The sequence below is a fragment of the Sciurus carolinensis genome, chromosome 1, assembly GCF_902686445.1.
Source record: "Sciurus carolinensis chromosome 1, mSciCar1.2, whole genome shotgun sequence".
Taxonomy (NCBI): domain Eukaryota; kingdom Metazoa; phylum Chordata; class Mammalia; order Rodentia; family Sciuridae; genus Sciurus; species Sciurus carolinensis.
Window position 1 is genome coordinate 173,166,945 of NC_062213.1, and position 20,207 is coordinate 173,187,151.

General features: G+C 52.2%; 1 protein-coding gene and 1 pseudogene across 1 annotated transcript; both read left to right on the top strand.

Annotated features, from left to right (window-relative positions):
- The first annotated feature begins 4,369 nt into the window (after window positions 1-4,369).
- Pdzk1ip1 (PDZK1 interacting protein 1) lies at window positions 4,370-10,649 on the top strand. The gene is made up of 4 exons (XM_047530562.1): window positions 4,370-4,611; window positions 7,330-7,438; window positions 9,594-9,689; window positions 10,212-10,649. Exons 1-4 carry the CDS (start codon window positions 4,545-4,547, stop codon window positions 10,282-10,284), a joined length of 345 nt encoding a protein of 114 aa, XP_047386518.1. The 5' UTR covers window positions 4,370-4,544; the 3' UTR covers window positions 10,285-10,649.
- Window positions 10,650-18,619: 7,970 nt separating this feature from the next.
- On the top strand, window positions 18,620-19,156 carry LOC124962800 (transcription factor BTF3-like; annotated as a pseudogene).
- The last annotated feature ends 1,051 nt before the right edge of the window (window positions 19,157-20,207 follow it).

Here is a 20,207-nt window from a genome sequence, read left to right on the forward strand (position 1 = left end):
GGAAGTTGGGAACTCTGCAGTGGGATGGGTCCCCTGCCTTCCCAACCAGTCTGGGATTGGAGCTAGACACTGCCACCTGCTGGCAACAAATGGAATGGAAATATTCCTGGTCCATTCAGGATTTTCTAAAGGATAATCACATAAGCTCTAGCTAGATGCAGGGCTTTTCTAAGGGGCTGGACGATGTTGGATGGCAGGCTGGCCTGGGAGCGAGAGGGAGGAATTAAGCATTGAGAGAACAGCTGCTCTGAGGTGAGGACTCAGGCTCCAACCCTGAGGGCTGTAGAGACCTGAGTCCAGACCCTGGGCCTAAGCCAGACCAGTAGGGGGACCCACCTTGTTACCTCAGGGATCAGGAATGTCCACACAGCTGGGAAGATGACCTCCTCGACTCTGTGAGGACCTCCAGGGAGCAGGGACCAGCCCCAACAAGTGTCCACCCACACCCCCCTTTTCCGGGACAACTTGTTTTGCTTTGAAGCTTGGGACTTTGACCTGGGAGCTATGTTTTCCGCTTGTTGATCACCCGATGTCTTTCCTGCTCATCCTCCCCAAACACTGTCCCCAAAGCATGGCTTAGGGAGTCCTTGCCCTTACCCTGGAATTTTAGGGAAGTGGGAATGATCTGTGACAAAGGCAGAAACTGGGTCTTGCTGGCTAGTGCAGAAGCTGGGCCTCCGCTCTGGCTGGTGGGGCTGGGCCCACAGTGGTGGCTTCGTTGTCCACCTGGCCTTGAATCTCCTCCCTTGGCTCCTTGGAGAGCCAGCTTTTCTAGGATTTCATCCTCTTGCTCCATCCGGCCTCCTTTTTTTTTTTTTTTTTTCCTTTTCTTTTTCTTCTTCTTCTTCTTTTTTTTTTTTTTTTTTTTTTGTGGTGCTGGGGATCGAACCCAGGGCCTTGTGCTTGCAAGGCAGGCACTCTACCCACTGAGCTATCTCCCCAGCCCTCCTTTTTATATATATATATAAATGTTTTTTAGTTGTCAGTGGGCCTTTATTATTTATTTCTTTATTATTTCTTTATTTATTTACGGTGCAGAGAATCAGACTCAGAGCCTCACACTTGCCAGGCAAGTGCTCTGCCACTGAGCCACACTCCAGCCTCGCTCCTCTTCTTTCGAGACACTTGTGTGTTGGGGCTGCATCCTGGTCCTGGTGCGCGTGCGCGCACGCGCACACACACACACACACACACACATACACACACATTCTAGGAAGGTCTTGTACTCCCATCTTGAATTACCTCACTGTTCACAAGTGTCCCTCAGATCGAACCCTCTACTCCAGACCCAGGGATCCTGCTGCCTTCTAGATGGCTCCCTCTGGAGGGTCCACAACTACCACACACAATACATCTAAGCCTGTAGCCTACTAATCCTCCCACTCCCCAAACTTGCTCTGACCCCTTCTGAGGCATCAATATCTACTCAGCTACCCAAGCCAGAAACCTAACCCGAGAGTCACCTCCTCCACCACCTTGTCGGGCTAATCACTGTTCTAGACACCATGCCAGGGCTTTTCTACAGAGGCTCAGATCCCTGCCCCCCGCCACACCCCTGCTGCAGGCCATCAATGACTGTGTGACTCCTTGGTAGCCTCTCTCGACTCCCTTTTCCATTTCTGATGTCCATTCCATTTTCTCAAATGCACACCTGGTCATGTGACAAACCCTTGCCGTGTGTTTGTTAAACTCAACTTCATTCCTTACATTCCAACCAGTGATTCTCTGGCTGTTCATTACCACACTCCAGAATGTGCTCACAGATTCTGACCCCAGGTTGTTGTAGGAAGGGGAATAGGATTACATATGGATGGGAGGCATCACTCAATTTTACCCAAAGTTCCCCTAGAGCACCTTGAGGATACCCAAGTTTTATTTTTTAAAAATATTTATTTGTTCTTTTTAGTTTTACATGACAGTAGAATGTATTTTGACATATTATACATATATGGAATATAACTTCCCATTTTTGGGGTTGTACACGATGTGGAGTTACATTGGTCATGTATCATATACGAACACAGGAAAGTTATGTTGGATTCACTCTACTGTCTTTGCTATTTCCAACCTCCCTCCCTTCCCCACATTCCTCCCTGTCCAATTCAGTGAGCCCCCACCACTCTGCCTATTGTGAGTCAGCATCTGCATATCAGAGAGAACATTTGGCATTTGGTTTTTTGGGATTGGCTTATTTCACTTAGCATGATGGTCTCCAGTTCCATCCATTTACTGGCAAATGCCATAATTTTATTCTTCTTTATGGCTGAGTAATATTCCATTGTGTATATGTACACATTTTCTTTATCCATTCATCTGTTGAAGGGCACCTACGTTGGTTTCATAGCTTAGCTATTATGAATTGAACTGCTGTGAACACTGATGTGAACTTTTCCCTATAGTATGTTGATTTTAAGTCCTTTGGGTATATGGTGAGGAGTGGGATAACTGGGTCAAATGGTGGTTCCATTCCAAGTTTTCTTAGGAAGATCCATACTGCTTTGCAGAGTGGTTGCACCAGTTTTGTATCTTTTTCCCCACAGAGGATACCCAAATTTTGGACCCACTGCACTTGCATGCATGAATACACACACACACACACACACACACACACACACACATACAGAGGAAGCAGGCACAAAACGTGATGTCTGAGTACTCCCAACTGGCAGAGCCATTTTGACATGGAAAGGGCTGCCCCAGTGGGTCCTCTGAACAGCACTTTGACTTCCTCTGGGCAGGGAGGCTCTGAAGGGGACTCCTTCTCAGGGACTTTGCTCCTAGTCTGCCAGCTTTGCCTAGCCTTTCCTTTTTTTATAGTCAGAAAATAGGATTTATTGGTAAATGTGACTGACACAGGAGAAAGCCTTACAAGTACAGGGTCTGCCACTTGTCCAAAAAATTGGATGAGGACTCAGATCCACCTCACCTTGAATTTCTCCTCCCTCGGCTCCTTGGGATGCATTTGGCAGCTGCTCACTTCTCTGCTACCATATCTTCAATATCATTCACATTAAATTCTGTAAGGCCCCACTGTTTTGAGATATGGATCGTCTGGTGGCCAGGGAACTTGAACTTAACCCTGTGTAGGGCTTCCGTCACATGCTCCTTATTCTGTACCCTGGCGCAGATGGACACTATAACTTGGTCAATGTGAACCCCAGCCACTGTTTCCCTGGGACTTCCCAAAGGCACCTTGAATACCTATCTGGAACACAGATTGGGGACGTTATGAGATCAGAGACAAGTACACGTGCATCTTTTGGGAAGCGTTGTCTCCAAGATCACACAAGGTCATACAAGCAACAGGGTGCACACACCACTTTCAGCCACTGCACACAGGCACCCATGAGGAAAGGAGCCCAGGCACGACTCCCAGCATCTACGCTTCCTGCAGTCCTGGTGTGGCTTCGGGCAAGGAAGTCCACCATGACCCCTGGTCTTGGGTCTTGATCGGAGCTTGGGTTATTCTCAGTCCCTGAGCTGGAGGGTAGAATGGATGCCATGTAATGCTGGAGGGAATTTGTGCCTCTTATGAGCAGTCTGGCTCCAGGATCAGGTGATGGATGACAGGTGTTCCAGATGATAGGGGAACCTTCCTCAGGGCTGCTCCTGGCTGTTTGGACCTTGGCATGGGGGAGCATTTTCCTTCACCCTCCACAGCGGGGCTGTTTGCACCTACTTCTTCCTCCTATGACTGGTGGAGACAGATCTGGGGGTTTGTGCCCAGGACTCTGACGTAGCTCAGGTCTTGTCTGAGGGAGGCCCACATGGGGCCCAGAGGAGGAGTTGAATGGGGCCAAGGTCGGCTGGGCTGGGAAAGTTGGGGGCTGGGACCTCAGACCCTCTGTTGTGATTTGTGGAGGGAGTGATTCAGGGACCTGGGCCAGGGGGCGGGAGAAGCACTGAAGCTGGGTGGTATCCCAGGAGTGGGGCCCCAGGGTCTTGCTTGGTAGGGCAGGGACAGGTGAGGGGGAGAACAGAAAGTAGGCCAGGCTCTGGGGAAAGTGGGCGGCTTTGAGCCTTCCTGGGCCTCTGGGGTTTTCCCCAGCTACCTGAGCCAGCAGCAAATTTCTTAATCCCATTGTAGCCTTCCAAGAAGCTCCACCCATGGACTCATTCAAGGCAGAAGAGACCGATGTGTCACTCTTCCCCAGGGCCCAGCCCCGCTGCCAAGAATGTGGAGCCCAGGCAGGGACTATGGGGCAGCGTGGGGCTCCAGGTGTCTGGGACTCTCCCCACATCTTCCTGGTCCTCAGACTCACCTCCTCGGCTGGCCTCTGAAGGATGACCTCAAATGCCAGTGGGCTGGGCACAGGCCAGGGAAGCCAGCCCGGCAGCTCATTTCCATGGGAGGGAGGGCAGTTTCTCTCCACCGCCTGTCCTTCCCCCTCCTCCTCCCTCTCGCGCCTTCTTCCTTTCTCGCTTCTCTCCTCCAGGGTCAGACTGTGCTCACTTGATTTCAGGCAAACACCACCAACACCCCCAGCAGCTCCAGAAGCTCAATCAGCAACAGCGGAGGGAAGGCCCGGGAGCTGCCTGCAGCCATGTCGGCCCTCAACCTGATCATTCTGGGCCTGCTCGCTTCAGTGCCACCTGCCAGCTGTCAACAAGGTAGCACAGGACAGGGGACAGCCTTGTGGCTGCAGGGAGGAGAGGGCTGGGCACTGGAGATCCAGGGGTGGGTGGGATGGTGTCCTAGCTTCACCCACTACCCTCGGCAGGTACTGGGTTAGCCAGAGGGAACTTCAAAGGCACAGCCTTCTGAACCAGGCCTCTGTGATTTGCTTTCCACTAGAGAGAAGAGGCCACAGCCAGGGAAATGGCGGGTCTAGGATTTTCGGGAGGAACAGCAGTTAGACCTGAGCTCCAAGAGCAGGAATTGCCCTAGTGATGTCCGGGCCCCCAGGGTGGGGCCAGGCGCTATGAGGAAGGTAGGAGTGGGGTCCACACCACTCCTCAGAGCCCGCTTGCTCTAGGGGAGGGGCAGTGCTGTCAGGGGTTTGCCCATGACTTTGACCTAAGTCCTCATCATCTCAGCTTCCTGGGCTTGGGTAGAGAACAGTGCCCCTGAGTGGTCCCCACCATGTCCTAAACTCTCTGTCCAGCTGTCTTTTTTGCTGTGTGGCCTTGAGGAAATTACTGCCTCTCTCTGAGGCTCAGTTTTGTCATGCATAAGATGAGGATAGGAAACCCCACCCTGCCCACCTTCCAGGACTGCTGCCAGGTCAGGGACCTGGAAGAGCTTTGGGTAGAGTGAAGAATGACATCCCAAGGTCTGGGGCCCACCCCGCACTCTTGGGCTGCATCTGTGGTCAGAGTCTGGTGACTCTGCAGTGGCTCTTGGGTCTAGTGGATGCCAACAAAAATGCTTCCAAGCTCTCCTAAACTCTCACGTAAGTCTGCTTCAGCTCTGTCCCCCAGGTCCTGGAGACACTCTGGGGAACTGAGGAGACCAGAGGCTGGGCAACTTACATGGGTCACACAGCAGGGCAAAACGGGACAGGACCAGACCATCTTTCTCCTGCCCCAGGTTCTGTCCCTCACTCTTTGTGCTTGCCTCAGAGTCACATGGGAGGATCAGAGGATTGTGGCCCCTCTTGCGTCTGGAGGAAGCAGGGAGGGGCCTCCCAGGCTGCTCCCAATGCTTGAGCAATCACTTACCTGAGAAAGCAATGCACTTGTTTCTCTTGGGAGGAACAACAAATTAAAAACTGCTGATCTTTTTAGGATAACCACGTCATGTATCCTCTGTTATCCCTGGAGCCAGGCAAGGTCTGACCTGGCCATGGGCCAAAGAATTCCGCAATTTTCCCTCCTTCCCAACACCTGCTAGGCTCAGAGAGAGTTCAAAGAAGAGGTGGGGCCTTTGCTGCAGCAGGAGGGCTTCAGGGTAGACTCAAGGGAGGATTTTTGAGTGGCAGTAAAGTAGAATGAGGCTTTTTAAAAAAAATTTTAAAATTTGTTCTAATTACTTGTACATGACAGTAGAATTCATTTATACATCTTGATAGATCATACATAAATGGAGTATAATCTCTCATTTTTCCAATTACACGTACTGTAGGATCACATGGGTCATGCAGTCACATATGTGCATGAGGTAATAATGTCTGTTTCACTCTACTATCCTTCCTACCCCCAGACCCCTTCCCCTCCCTTCACTCCCCTCTATGTAACATAAAGTAACTCTGTTCTTCCCTATCCCCCACCCCCCGCCCCTTATTGTGGTTTTTGATGCCCAGACTGGGCATAATATGGAATGGCTCTCAAAATGGCCAGGGGATACAGGCGTTTCTCCTGGAGGCAGCACCCCCCCCCCAACGCTGCCCTGAAACCCCCTGTTGACTTCTGTTCCCTCCTAGGACCTCTGCCTGCCAAGCGTCTGCAGGGCTGAGCCCCCTCGGCTCATGGGGCACAGTGGTGCCCAGGAAACAGAGGAGAGCTCTTTGGGGCTACCGGTGGCCTGCGGGTGGAGACTCCCGGGTCATCTTGAGGAAAGGAGTTGTTGTTAACAGTCAAAACCCATAGACCAGGGGCTGGGTTGTGGTTCAGTGGTGGAGTGCTTGCCTAGCACGTGTGAGGCACTGGGTTCGATCCTCAGCACCACATAAAAATAAATAAACAAAATAAGGGTATTGTGTCCATCTACAAAAAAAAAAAAAAGCAGAGAACAGAGCAGAGTTGGAGCCTTGACCTGGTCGCTCGCCCTGCTTTCGTTGGGCACCCAGCCCGAGGAACCAAAAGGGGCTCAGAGTTGGACGCTTCCTTCCTGGTCTCTCACCTCTCTGTGCACCTTGGCTGAGCAGCGCTGCTGCCTGATCTCGCACCCCCAGCTCCTCCCAGCCTCTTGCCACGGAGCAGGATCTTCCAGATGCCAGCCCTTCCCTGGCGTTTCGGTGCCAGTCCCCAGCCTGACGGCAGTTGCAGGGAGGAGGGGAGCCGCTCCTAGCTGGCAGGACCTGGGCCAGCTGTCCGGGGGAACTGCCCTTTGGTCCCTGGGGCCCAGGCACTCCCTGGGGGGCCTGCACGTGACCCCTGGGGGCGGGGGTGAGGCTCAGCTGCCCAGATCTCAGACAGAGCACTCTGAGCCCTGTGACCTCCTGGGCTGCTCAGGCCTTGGTCAAGCAGCTGTCTCCTCTGTCCTTCTCTCAAACCACGTCCTTTTCTCATGCTCGGTGGGGTCAGACGGGCCCTCATTGCCAGTCCTCTTACCCAGAGTGTCCCTCCTGGTCCTGAAGAGGCTGACGGCCTCCCACACAAGCACCAGCCCTTGCAGGGGGAGGCGCGGCCCGCCCTGCTCTGCCCTCGCAGTCCCCCTTCTCTCTTCAGGCTTGGGGAAGCTGCAGCCCTGGATGCAGGGCCTCATCGCAGTGGCCGTGTTCCTGGTGCTCGTTGCAATTGCTTTTGCCGTTAACCACTTCTGGTGCCAGGAAGAGCCGTAAGTGCTGCCTGAGGGCCCTGGGGCTGGAATCCTCCACAGGCGGGTGGGCCCCGGGGACCCCTGCTCTTGCTCAGTAGTGGGAGAAGGGCTTCAGAACCCTGGCGCTCAGGCTCGCTGTCCCCCAGTTTTTGTGGGCTCTATAGGCCAGCTCTGGTGTTCCCTCCCTGTGAGTTTTGGGAAAATATCTTCTCTCCTTGGAGTCTTGAGGTTTCCTTGGTAGAGTTGGGATAGCAGCCTAGTCTTCCTACTAGAAAGAAGTTCCCATCCTTCCGGAGGGTCAGCTGTGGAACCAAAGGACCTCTCAGGCTTGCAGACAGGACAAGCAATCACCAGTCCACGTTGGTGAAGGAGACTGTAGAGTGCACTGGGCTAGTCTGGGGGTGGTCAGGGAAGTCCTGTCTAACTGCACATTCATCCTGGAGCCTGGAGGAGTCAGTTACAGGGCAGGGAAGAGTCCTCTGGGTCCTGAGTTCGGGGCCTGGCACCAGGGCCACTGGGTATGAATGCACAAAGATCAAGGGTGCACTCTGCACTTGTCAGGTCAGGGCCCTGGGCAGCTGTCCCAGAGCATCTTTTCCCAGCTCTCACAAAGGTGGCCTGGTGGCCAGGATGCCAGCAGCAGCAGCAGCAGCCCTGCACAGCCTGCAGAGGAAACACAAGCAGTTTAGCGGAGAGAGGGAAAGAGGCCCAAGATGAGGCATTTGAGGTGAGCAGGACCCAGGCCAAGCAAGCCCTTGTGCCCGAACTTTGAGCTTCATCTTGGTGCAGAGGAATTTTTAAAGCATGCTTTAAAGCATGGGACACAGCCTTAGCTGTCACTCTGACTGCCACATGGCAGCTACATGGGGCGTGGGCAGGAGGTTGGAACAATCTGAACTAGAAGGGGCAGACGTGATACAGAAAAGGGGTAAGTCTAAGAGCTGTCCAGGAGGTGGACGCTTGGGAGCTGGTGGACAGCGACAGTAGTGGACACAGCCGGATGAAAGACAAGGATAATATCTGGAAGCCTCACTGAGGCACAGGACACAGGGGATGAACAGACCCGGAGGCAACGGATGAGTTTATTTGGGACATATTAAGTCTGATGTGCCTGGGGGATGGCCAAGGAAAGATGAGCAGGGGTGAGGGTCCCTGTGACCCTCATGAGAGCAGTTTTGGGGGTGAGGTGGAGCCCGTTCTGCCGTGGGTTTATGCTTCGCTGGGGGCGTGGCCGCACGACAAGGTTTTCTCTCGGGTCGACACCTGGCGTGTGAAGGGAGCCGCGTGGATTCTCGCTCTGAGAGAGGCCAGTTCATACGGTCTCCAGTTTCGGATCCCCGCACGCTCTCTGTATGCAGGAGAGTGATGTCAGCAAGATGACCAAATGAGTTGCCTGCAGCTCATCTCCTTCACAAAAACGGAACACAAAGAGAATGAATGACTATATTCTAACTGGAGGGACGGAGCACATACCCTGGAGAGTAGCAGGGAAGTGGTGAAATCCCTGTGCAGCAAGCAAGTGCACGCGCACACACAAAGAAAGAAAGAAAAAGAAAAAGAAAGAAGCCAATATAGCACCGCAGACAGGAGACTGAGTCATCCTGCTTCTCCCAAACCATTTCCCCGACTCAGATCAGCTTGAGGCCAAGACAGACTTAGGTTTATAAAAAAAATAATGCTGATCCACAGTGGTGGGTGGGTAGGGGAGAACGCAGGGACTTTGGATTATGCAGAAGGAGTGAGGGGAGGCCTGGGGCGGTGGGGATGGGAAGGACAGTGGATTGACACAGACATTATTACCCTATATACATGTATTAAAATATTACTTTTTAAAAAAGAAAAAAGAGGTGAAGCATTCTGTGGAAATGCTTCATTTCTCCACGGACCCAGCTCTCCTTCAGTGCCCACTGACCACATCTGTTCTTAACTGGGGGCACTGAGTCCTGCTGGGTCTGCTCTGAGGCCTGAGCTGAGGGCGAGTCTTGGAGATCTCTGGCCTAAGGGCGTGAGTTTCCCTAGACAGGCTGCTGGCAGGACCTGCTAGACAGAGATGCTTCTGTGAAGGGTGGGTCTCTGCCCTGCGCTTGTGAGAACCAGGATCCAGAATAGGGTCTGCCTGGATGGGGTGGGGTGGGGGGCTAATGGTGATGCTACTAATGAGCCCCGTCCCCAGGGAGCCTGGAAACATGGTCATGACAGTTGGGAACAAGGCAGATGGGATCCTGGTGGGAACGGATGGAAGGTACTCCTCCATGGTGGCCAGCTTCAGGTGAGGAGCTTGCCCTAGGCTCTAGGGCCCCAACGGGGACCTCAGGAGGAGGTGCTGCTGGGGGTGGGGGACAGGGTGGGGACTTCTGTGGGGAAGGGTCTTGCTGAAGAGGAGGGCTAATGAGATGTTGGGGACTTTGTGGGGATTACCAGGCTTCATGGGCAGGTGAAGGCTCAGTTCGGTGAGAGGGCCAAGTTAGGGGAAGGCGACTTGGCAGAGGGAGTCAGTGGGTGGATTGGGACTACGGGGCAGTGGGTACTGTGGAGGAAAAGGGGTTCAATAGAGGGGAGATGGGCTCAGTGGGGGACCAGTGGAGGAGGAGTCCAGGGAAGAGGAAGATGGGGTTCAGGGAGGTGGTGCTGAGAGGCCTCCAGTCCACATGCACCAGCCCAGATATGGTCAGGAGAAGCCCCTCCAGGGAGTCAAAAGTTTATTCTAAAAGATCCCACCCTCTCGAGCTCAGGATGGGCAGGGAGAAGGGATGGGAGGCCTGATGACACCAGGCCCTGCCTCTTCTTTCAGGTCCAGTGAGCACAAGAATGCCTATGAGAACGTCCTCGAGGAGGAGGGCAGGGTCCGCAGCACCCCCATGTGACCTGGCCCACCCGAGACTCTCGGGCACCTGAGATTGAGGCTGAACACCACCACCCAGCCGCTGCCTTCTCTGTGCAGGAATCTACAATCCAATCAAGGACTGACTTCGCCAGGCCTCCCTTGAATTCCAGCCAGTCAAGGTTGGGACTCAGACCATGTCCAGGTTGGCTGCTGGTGTGGCCCGGGGTCTTCCTGGATGCCTCCCACCCAATTCAGAAGAGCCATGGAAAACACAGCCAGTTTAGCCTCCCACACTGCCTCCCATCCTCCCTCATAACTATGGAAATGACCCTTATTTCTGTGAAATAAAGACTTTTTGTACTTCTGGGGCTGAGGCTCAGAAACAGCCCCTCAGGCTTCCAGGGAGGCCTGTCTTGCTTTTCTCAATCTTGATAGTCACCTTCAGAAGCCACTGTCCTGATGGCTTTGAAGGATTACCCAGGAAGACCCCAGGGCCACAGGGCGGCGGAGGCCAAGGGGGCCAGGCCAGGAGAGGTAAGGGGTGTCCAGATGAACGCTCTTGTGTGAGAGAGTTTGGGCCCATCCTTGCCAGAGGGTGGGCCTTGCTTCCTGGGGTTAAACCCTTTCTCCAAACTGTCCCCTGGGCCAGAGCTTCCCCAGGAGGGGCAGACCCTGGTGCAAGCAGGGTGCCCTGGCCTTGTCAGTTTCAAGGTGTGTCCTAGGTTCTTTCTTGTACATAGGGCAGAAAGAGGGGGTCAGAGAGCTAAGGGCCAGGGAACCCACCCACTCTATTTTGTTCCAGGGAGAGCCCCTCCTTCAAGTCTCATCCCCAATCCACCCCTCCTCATGTAGCACCGCACCTGCCCCCATGCTGCCTGGCATTGTGGTGGGTTCATTCATCTCTCATCCATCCAGCTCTAACCCCTTCCCCAATGCCCCCCTGTGCTGCATGTCAGGCAAGGAAGTGCCAGGAAAGAGTCCCGGAAGAACTCAGGAAGCTCAGATTTGAGTCCGTGGCCCCCTAACAACTTGCTGTGTGACTTCGGGAGAATTGCTGACTGCTCTGAGCTCAGCTTCTTCTCTGTGGAAGTTTTGGCCAATCTTATTGCAGAGCTGGAGTAGAACTCCAGTAGTCCTCACTAAGGCCCAACTCCCAGTCCTGAAGCGGGGTGGGGGTCAGGTGACGGGGCCCTAGTGAGATTAAAGCATGAGGCAGAGGAGGGAGGAGCATGACTCAGGGCCTGGCTGACCTGGGCCCTTGCCTCTGTGACTACCTAAGGAGCAGCTTCTGTCTCTCTCTGTCTGGGGTGACAATCCAAGAGACTCCCCAGGAACATCCCCAGACTCAAGGTAGTGGAGCCAACAATCGCTTTGTCCAAATATCTTCCCTGCCACCTGCCTCATCCCATCACAGCCCCCTTGCTTCACATTCACAACCATTCCTTGGCTGTTCCAAGGCTCACCCAAATGCCCCAGGGAAGACCCATCTTAAATCAGAATTATCCTTGTCATCTCAAGGTTTAGGATGTGACCTACAGCAGAGGAAAGAGCCCTGATCTGGGGAGTGGGGTGCAGCAACTTTGTTCCAGGCTACCTTTGCTGTGTCACCTGAGCCAAGTCACCTCCTCTCTCTGGGCTTTGGCTGTATGGATTGTGGCTCCTACTCTAGGCTTTTGCTCATGTGGCTTTCTGTGACTCATGTCCTCTCACCCACCTCTGTTGGTTTAAACTCTGCCTGTTCTTTTTCTTGGCCAAGGCTCCTCTCCCTCTGGGAAGTCTTCTCACTCACTGAAGGAGAGACACAGGCTCCTACTGGGTCAGCCTCTGCTAAGGCACAAACACCCTCTTTTACCTTTTCAGCCTTCTGGTGGGGACCTTTTGACTGTCTGGATCTGATTCTCCTTGCATGGGGTCATATTTCCTTCCTCTTCTGACCCCAGCTGTCCCTGGGAGGTGAAGGTGGGCTCAGGTCTGGTTCTCCTCCTGGCCTGCTAGGGTTGGAGGGCAGAGCCACCTGTGAGGCATTACCAGGAGGGGCCTGCTTCTGCCTGAACTCACCTTGGTCCCCATCAGCCTCAGGGGACAGAAGGGGCACCTGCTCTAAGAGCCTCCTTAGCCTCCTCCCTATTCTGTCTCTCTCAATTTGAGCAGGACAAGGATGGTGGGAACCCTGAGGGCCCCCACAGGGACTGGACTGGAACTGACCTTCCAGCCCCACCCCCACCCCATGCTCTGACCAGAATCGCCAAGACCCCCAATCCTTATCGCTTGTTCCCACCTGCCAGCCTGGCCAGATCATGGAGGGAAAGGAGGCTGGGCTCGGGCCAGGGCGGCTGCTTAATGACCCTCCCGGGGCCTAATCTCAGACTGGCAGCCGCTGAGTGGCTCAGGCTCGCTCCTGGAGGAGGCTGATAACGCACCAGCTGGGCCCCCCACCATCTACTGGGCGGTACAACCAGTCCCCAGGGGCGGCCTCCGAGGGCCTGGGGCGGGGCTGTAGGCGCGCTCCCCGCCCCTGACCCGGGGGGCGGGGGGGAGGGGATTAGGAGCTGCCAGAGTGACAGGCAAGGGAGGGACCCGCGCCTGAGCACTGAGCTGCCTGCACGGGCTGTTCTCCTCCACTCTTTCCTACCCTCTCCATCCTTTCTCTTCCCACGTAGGCCCTCTCCCGCCGTCCCGGTCTCCTCTTTGTCTCTGTTCCTCAGTCTCTTGGTCTTGTTTTCATTTCCATCTTCAGTCTCCTGGTCCCGTCTCCCATCTTCCTCCATCTGAGCTCAGTGCCCACCATCCTCTCTCCCCTTACATTTTTTCTGTTTCCCGCTGGTTTTCCCAGTTGCCCCCCTCCCCAGCTTTCTCCATCCCCCAAGATTCCCGGATGTCACCCCTTTTCCTGTGGGTCCCATGACTCACTGGAGCCTCCTTTCTTTGTGCTGCAACGTCTCTCCCTGATCCCTTCCACCAATTCGCTGCCAGAACCAGCAGGTGTCCCTAACCTCTCTCTGGGACCAGGATGATCTCCTACTGTTGATGGCATTATCGCTTTTTCTGCTTCCTGGAAAAGGCCTTGCACCTTTCTTTCCTTTGTCTTACCCCAAAAGTGTGACTTTCATAGAGTGACATTATAGGTTACACCCAAACTCAGGCAGGAAAAGCCTCCACCCGTGCCCTATACAGGTAGAGGGAGATTGCAGCACTGGGGACTCAGTTAAACTTGAAGAGGAACTTCCAGCCTGGATTTGGTTTTGACCAAGGTTTTGGAGTCCTATCTCCAGAGCCTCCCCTGTTGTGGGGCAGAACTGTGGTGGTCAAGAAGTTTCAAGATTAATTTATTTGTGCTCAGGGAAACTTGCAGAAATACTACGTGCTTCCAGGAGCCATCGGCTCAGGGCTACTGATGGGTAGTGCCTCTTCCCCTAGCCCAGGGGGACTGGAGGGTACAGAGATGGGGTGGAGTCTGAGTCACATTTTCCCTGTCCTGAATCCACCTCACAAGTAAGTTAGACAGCTGGATCCAGCTGGGGCCAGGGAGGGAGCACCTGCTCTCTATCCAGATCTGGCCGGGAGTCTGGACTCCCCAGCTCAACTTTCCTCCCAGTTTTCAGTCCCTGGCAGCGTGCGCAGTGGCCAAAAGTGTGAGTCTGGGAATCATACAGATCTGCTTCAGATTCCAGGTCTGCATCTCATTGCCTGTGGGACCTCCTAGACTTGCCAGTAAAATTGGATTGGTAATAGCTTCTCTGCAGGGGTGCCGGGAGGAAAGAGAGATGACATATGTGTTATAATTACATCTGAGACTTGCCAGAAAGCAAGTAACCTATGATCAGCTTTGGAGGCCAGCCCCACATTCCCCACCATCTGGCACCTATGCCACGCCCCATCACACTGTCTGTCTACTTGTTGGTACCTACCTCCAGCTCCAGGTCTGGGAGACCTTCAAGGGCAGGAATGGAGTCACAGCCCTCTGAGTCACTATTATCCAGGATAGGGCTGAACAAGGGAAGGGAAGACCAAGGAGGGATGAAGTGACACAAAGGGAGGAGACTAAACTCTAGTAGTCTGTGCAGCTGTCTATGGGTCCATACCCCTCCACACACATACCCCTGTACACACATGTACACACGCATGCATGCACCTATGCTTGCTCTGTCCCTAGTTGAAGGTGCTGGGGTCAGTGATGGACTTTCCTGATCACCTCTGGTCCATCTGGCCTTCAGTTTCAGGAGCTGCTCTCCTGGTCTGCCTGTGCCCTCGGCTGCCACCTGGTGGCTGCATGCTCCATAGAAGGGCAGATTCAATAGAGCCTTTGAATTTGAACTTGGGGGCGGGGGATGGGGAGAGGCTTCCCCTTAAATGCTGGGGCCAGAGACCTTCTCCTGGCACTGTCTCAGGCACCCCCTCAGGCAATTCAAACATTTACTGGTTCTTCCTATGGGCCTCCTGGGTAGCTGGACTCCTGGCACATTTTCTTTGTGGCCCCAGTGGCTAAAGCTGTGAATGCCTCAGGCTCCATGCTGTACAGGTCAGCTGGTCAGCCAAGCTTTTAGAGGTTTAGTCATCCTGGTCCTGATGCCACCACCCTCCTTCAGAAATGGTCTAAAGTATAGAGGTCTCTGCCCTTTTATTGCAAGTGCATGAGGGATGATTTCTTAGGCTTTGTTCCATATGGAATGACCTTGGTCCCCTAGAAAAGCAGAGTAGTGATAGCTTAATAAGAGAGAGAGAGGGGTGGGGGAGGGAGGAAGGAATCTGAGCATCTGTCCTGAGCAAGTTGGACGACTGTGGGGCCAGGGACACAGAACTAAATGGTGCAGATGATTCCTCCACTGACCAGGTCCTGCAGCCTGATTTGGGCCTGTGTCAGGTGGAGGGAGGGGTGTCTTTTTCTGGCACCATAGAGGCCGGGTAATGACACTGAGAATGGTAGGTGCCGAGGACAAGCAGAAGTGCATTTATGGTCATGTGGGGTTTAGGAGCCTGTGGGACAAGGACAAAGGAAGTGCTGAAAGGACAGCTGGATACACAGACAAGGTCTGAGGCTCAGGTGAGCTGTCAGTAGTTGAGCCGGAGATTTTGCCCTGGAGTCAGAAGGTCCTGAGCAGTGAAAAGCCCAGGTCTGGGTCAGGCAGCCTGGGTGTGGTACTGAATACTGTGTGACCCTAGACAAATCACCCCCACTGCGCTATAGATTGGGTGGAGTAAATGGTGTCTATATAATGAGGGATGTTGTGAGTCAAAAGGAACAATGCACATAAATCACAGAGAATAGTATCAGCAAATGGTGTTTGCTATTTTAAGTTAACATTATTACAGGATGAACTAAATTAGATGAAAGGCCATAGCGCATCAGAACTAGCAGGATCCTTAGAATCATTTAGCCCGGTTTACTAATATTATACTAAGGAATCCAAGCCCAAGGGAGGGACAGTACCTGCCTAAGGTCCCATAATGAGATGGGTGAGAAGCAGTGGAGACCCTGTGAGGCTGGTGGGGACATGCCAGGCCCATCCGCCCTTCTGCATCTCTTGAGGTATCAGCATACTAGAGCTGGCTAAGCCCATTTGTTCCACATCACTGAGGTTCATGTAGTTCTCTGTGGACTTTGTAAATGAATAACTGGACCTTTGGCCAGTTCTAGCTGTGGGCTTGGGGGTGGTAAGGACATGAGCTGATGTGTGGGGGAAAGATCAGGAGGAGGGGGGGAGAAGAAGGGAGGATGTTTCAGGCCCCCAGGGATAGTGGGCTGGAGCAAGAGACTGGAAAGAGACTGTCCTCAAATCCAAGCACAGTGATGGTGGTGGTGGTGTATTTTACAGGGAAGCTTAGGGTTGCTCTGTGGTGTGTAGGGCCCTTTCTGATTGGAGCCTCATAGTGATCCTTCTGGGTGGTTATAACAAGGCTTATTTTTTAGAGGAGAGAATACAGACTCAAAGAGAGGGAGGTACTTGCTCAGGGTCAAATAGACAGTTAGCGACATGGAACTTGATCTTTTGACTAATTCTACCCCAGTATAAGGATCTCTCTCTCTCTCTCTCTCTCTCTCTCTCTCTCTCTCTCTCTCTCTCTCTCTCTCTCTCGTGTGTGTGAGTGTGTGTGTGTGTGTGTAATGAGTAGCTGCAGTGTTTGCAGAACTTTCAGTCCTTTTGGACAGATGCATCAGTGAGAGTGCAGGAGTCGCTGTCAACATTTGCTGTTTCCACTTCCATCTGTCACACTCACCCCTCAATGTCTGAGCCTTGTTTCCACCTGTGACATTCCACCAAGACTGCTCTCACCAAGGATGCTCTAGTTCCAACCCTTGTTGCAAGATACAATGATCTCGCAGATTCTTCTGAGCTTAGTGGATTAGATAGTAGCTCATTTTCTCTGGGAAGATGTTCCTGAACACCTGCCCTTGGCTCTTCAGGCTCTCCCTGGCCCATTGATGGTGTTGCTCTCCCTGGACAGATTGTGAATTTGAAGACAGGCTTATCTGAACAGAGACCACATCCACTTGTTTATCATAATGTCCAAGTGTTCAGCAAAGGTCTGATATAATATTTGTTGAATGATTGACATAGCGCCCTTCACTCCATTCACTTGCATTACTTCCTGTGAAGTACCAACTGAAAATCAGCACTGTCAGCTCCATTCCCTCCTGCACAATTCCGTAGGCAACTCAGGTTCCAAGTGGAATTCTTGATTTTTCCCTAACTGCAGTCTGCAGTTCTTGTAAATGGCACCCACCCACCCAGACCAGACAGGGGAGTCACCTGGAGTGCGCCCTACCTCAGCTGTACTGAGCTTTTAATTTTCAACAAAGCACCCTCCCGTTCCTGTTGACCCCCTTGCTTCAGGTCAATGCCTTGCCTGGATGTTTGCAGCAGTCTTCTCCCTCATTTCCTCCTACTTATTCTACCTTTTTCCTGCCACATTGCAGAAGTTTAGAGAGACTCCTGCAACACCAGATCCAACCAGGATCCAGCTTATTGCACCTGCAGGGTGAATCCAAGTGCTTTCAGGCAGGTGTAGCCTTGGCTATGTGCATTTACCTGTCTTACCTGCAATATCTGAATCAGCCACTAGACGGCCAGACTGCAACTGTCTGCTTCCTCCGCAGCCTTTGTTTTCCGTCCCTTGTCACACCCCTCACCACAGTTCTTTTACCTCCCTTCCCCGATCCCGCTGTTCCACGCCTCAGTGCCTGTGTTGTTCATATTCAGGGTTCATGTTTTTCCTTCTGCCAGCCTTACCTTCCTGTTTGGAGGTTCTAGCCGGGGGACTGCAGCTATTCACCTACTCTTGACAAAAAAACTGGCGCTCCACCGCGGAAGGTTGACCCCTTCCACCAAGTGCACAACTTCGGGAGGGAAGCCCGGGAATGGCGAGGGTGGAAGTGGGCGTCTGCCTAGACTGCAGACCAGCTGAGTCCATATCCCTGGCCATCAGTGAGGTCGATACCGCCGGTTATCGGTTACCTCGACTAGTCCTGCCTCCTCAAATTCTTAAAGAATACCACCAGAGAAGCACGCCGAGGCAAGCATAGCGTAGAACGTAGGAAGTTTTGTTAAAGGTTAGTAAAACAGACTGCTCCCGGGAGGAAGAAGGGAACCCGAAGGTGGAATCCGTGCAATGAGGAAGTTCTGTCCCTTTTATACATCTAAAGTCTCCTTTGTTCTCCTGCATTCTTCACCCTTACCTTGTTTATTTCCCCCCATCCTGCATAGTGACTGGGAGATGTCGTTGGAATGGCCAGGGGTGAGCAGGTGGGCTGGAAGGGCCAAGGTGGAGTTCTAGGCAGGAAGGGAGCAGCAAGCTGCCCAGGGGCCATTGATTAGTAGCTCTCTGTCTGCTCAAGAGTTGCTTCGTTGACAACCTTCTTGGGAGGGGTGGTATCCAAGGATTCTGTAGACATAAACATTCCAATCTCCCAGGGATGGTTTCCAACTTCCCAGGTTCAGATTGGCTTCCATTTTCTCGATTTGACCCGATTACCTATTTTACACTAACTGCCTGTCTTTAATTCTGGCTTCAAGGTGATAGATGTTACAACTAGATTGCCCTCACATCCCCGTCTCACCTTTTTCAGGAAGACTCCTCCAACACCTCTTTGCATGCCACTATCACCATCTGGGCTGTATTCTGGGACTGTGAGCTCTTGGAAGGCAGGCCATCTCCAGAACAGTTGGTACAACTCCTGCATAAGCACATGGAATTCATGTGCCTTAGCCAGTCCCTGCTGAGCGGCTTACATCAGCTGCATGACTTTGGGCAAATCACTTAGTCTCTCTGAGTCCCCATTTTCTTCTCCCCAAATGGACATTAAAAAATGATGTAGGGAGAGACCCCCTGAGTGCCAGCCCTAGTCCCCCACGAAGCCCCATTTCCACTCCGACAAGATGAAAGAAACTATCATGAACCAGGAAAAACTCGCCAAACTGCAGGTACAAGTGCACATTGGTGGGAAAGGAACTGCTCACAGAAAGAAGAAGGTGGTTCATAGAACAGATACAGCAGATGATAAAAAACTTCAGTTCTCCTTAAAGAAGTTAGGGGTAAACAATATCTCTGGTATTGAAAAGTTGAATATGTTTACCAACCAAGGAATAGTGATTCACTTTTTTTTTTTTTTTTTTTTTTTTTTTTAGTGATTCACTTTTACAACCTTAAAGTTCAGGCATCTCTGGCAGCAAACACTTTTACCATTACAGGCCATGCTGAGACAAAGCAACTGACAGAAATGCTACCCAGCACCTTAAACAGATTGGAGCAGACAGTCTGACTAGTTTAAGGAGACTGGCTGAAGCTCTGCCCAAACAATCTGTGGATGGAAAAGCACCACTTGCTCCTGGAGAGGAGGATGATGATGATGAAGTTCCAGATCCTGTGGAGAATTTTGATGAGGCTTCTAAGAATAAGGCAAACTGACCTGATCAACTTCTGAAGAAGATAAACTTGAAAAAGTTACTGGGAGCTGCTATTTTATGTTATGATTGCTTTAAAAAATTGTTTTGTTTATGGATCTGATAAAATCTAGTTCTCTAATATGTTTAAACCCAAGTCCCTTGGACACTGCAGCTCTTTTCAGTTATACACGATTTACTGTTTGCAGCTAATTAAGCTGAGGAAGCCTGGGAATAAAGTTTGAAACAAAGGTTAATAAAGTTCTTTGCCTAATTAAAAAAAAAAAGATGATGTAGGGGCTGAGGATATAGCTCAGTTGGTAGAGTGCTTGCTTTGCATGTACAAGGCCCTGGGTTCAATTCCCGGCACCACCAAAAAAAAAAAAAAAATGATGTACTTCATATTCGTGGTGACCAGCTTGCTGCCCATCCCCATTGTCCATATTCCATTACCCATCCTATGCTCAGCCCTGTTGCCTGGCCTGGACAGGTAAAGGGTCCTTCTTTACTAGGGGAGGATCAGAAATTAGTCTGGAATATAGCTGAGTCAGCTCAGCTAGGGGACTTGCATTAGCCTGGAAAGCACAGACTCAAGTTCTCCTTTCCTGGAGCCCACTGAACTTCCTGGATCACTGGGTGCTGGGGCCTCTTTTTGTCTACCCCAGGTAGGGCTGAAGGCTGGTTTCTGGTCACTCCCCATGATCTCTGCGCCTCTGTCTGATGAAACTGGTCATTGTACATTTTACAGCAAAACCCTGGAGCAAGGGTCATGGCTTAGGGCTAACTCCTAGGAGTAGAACCATGGTGTTTCTGAGGCTCTTGAAAGATGAATGTTTTTTATTGCTTCCCTTGAGGGTTGAATCCATTTACACTTAATAAATTGGCAGTACAAACAGCATGTTTATGTGTGACTTAAGTCTGTCTTGAGGCCAAATATTTTCCAAAAACTTGTTCACAAACTATGCTTTTCTTTGTGAGGTCCTTGTTTCTTTTCTATGTATTGATTGCAATATCTTGAAGAGCCACCGGATGGCAGAGAGCACACTGTCCTTGGGAAGATGGAAGAGTCGCTGTGCAAAAGGGG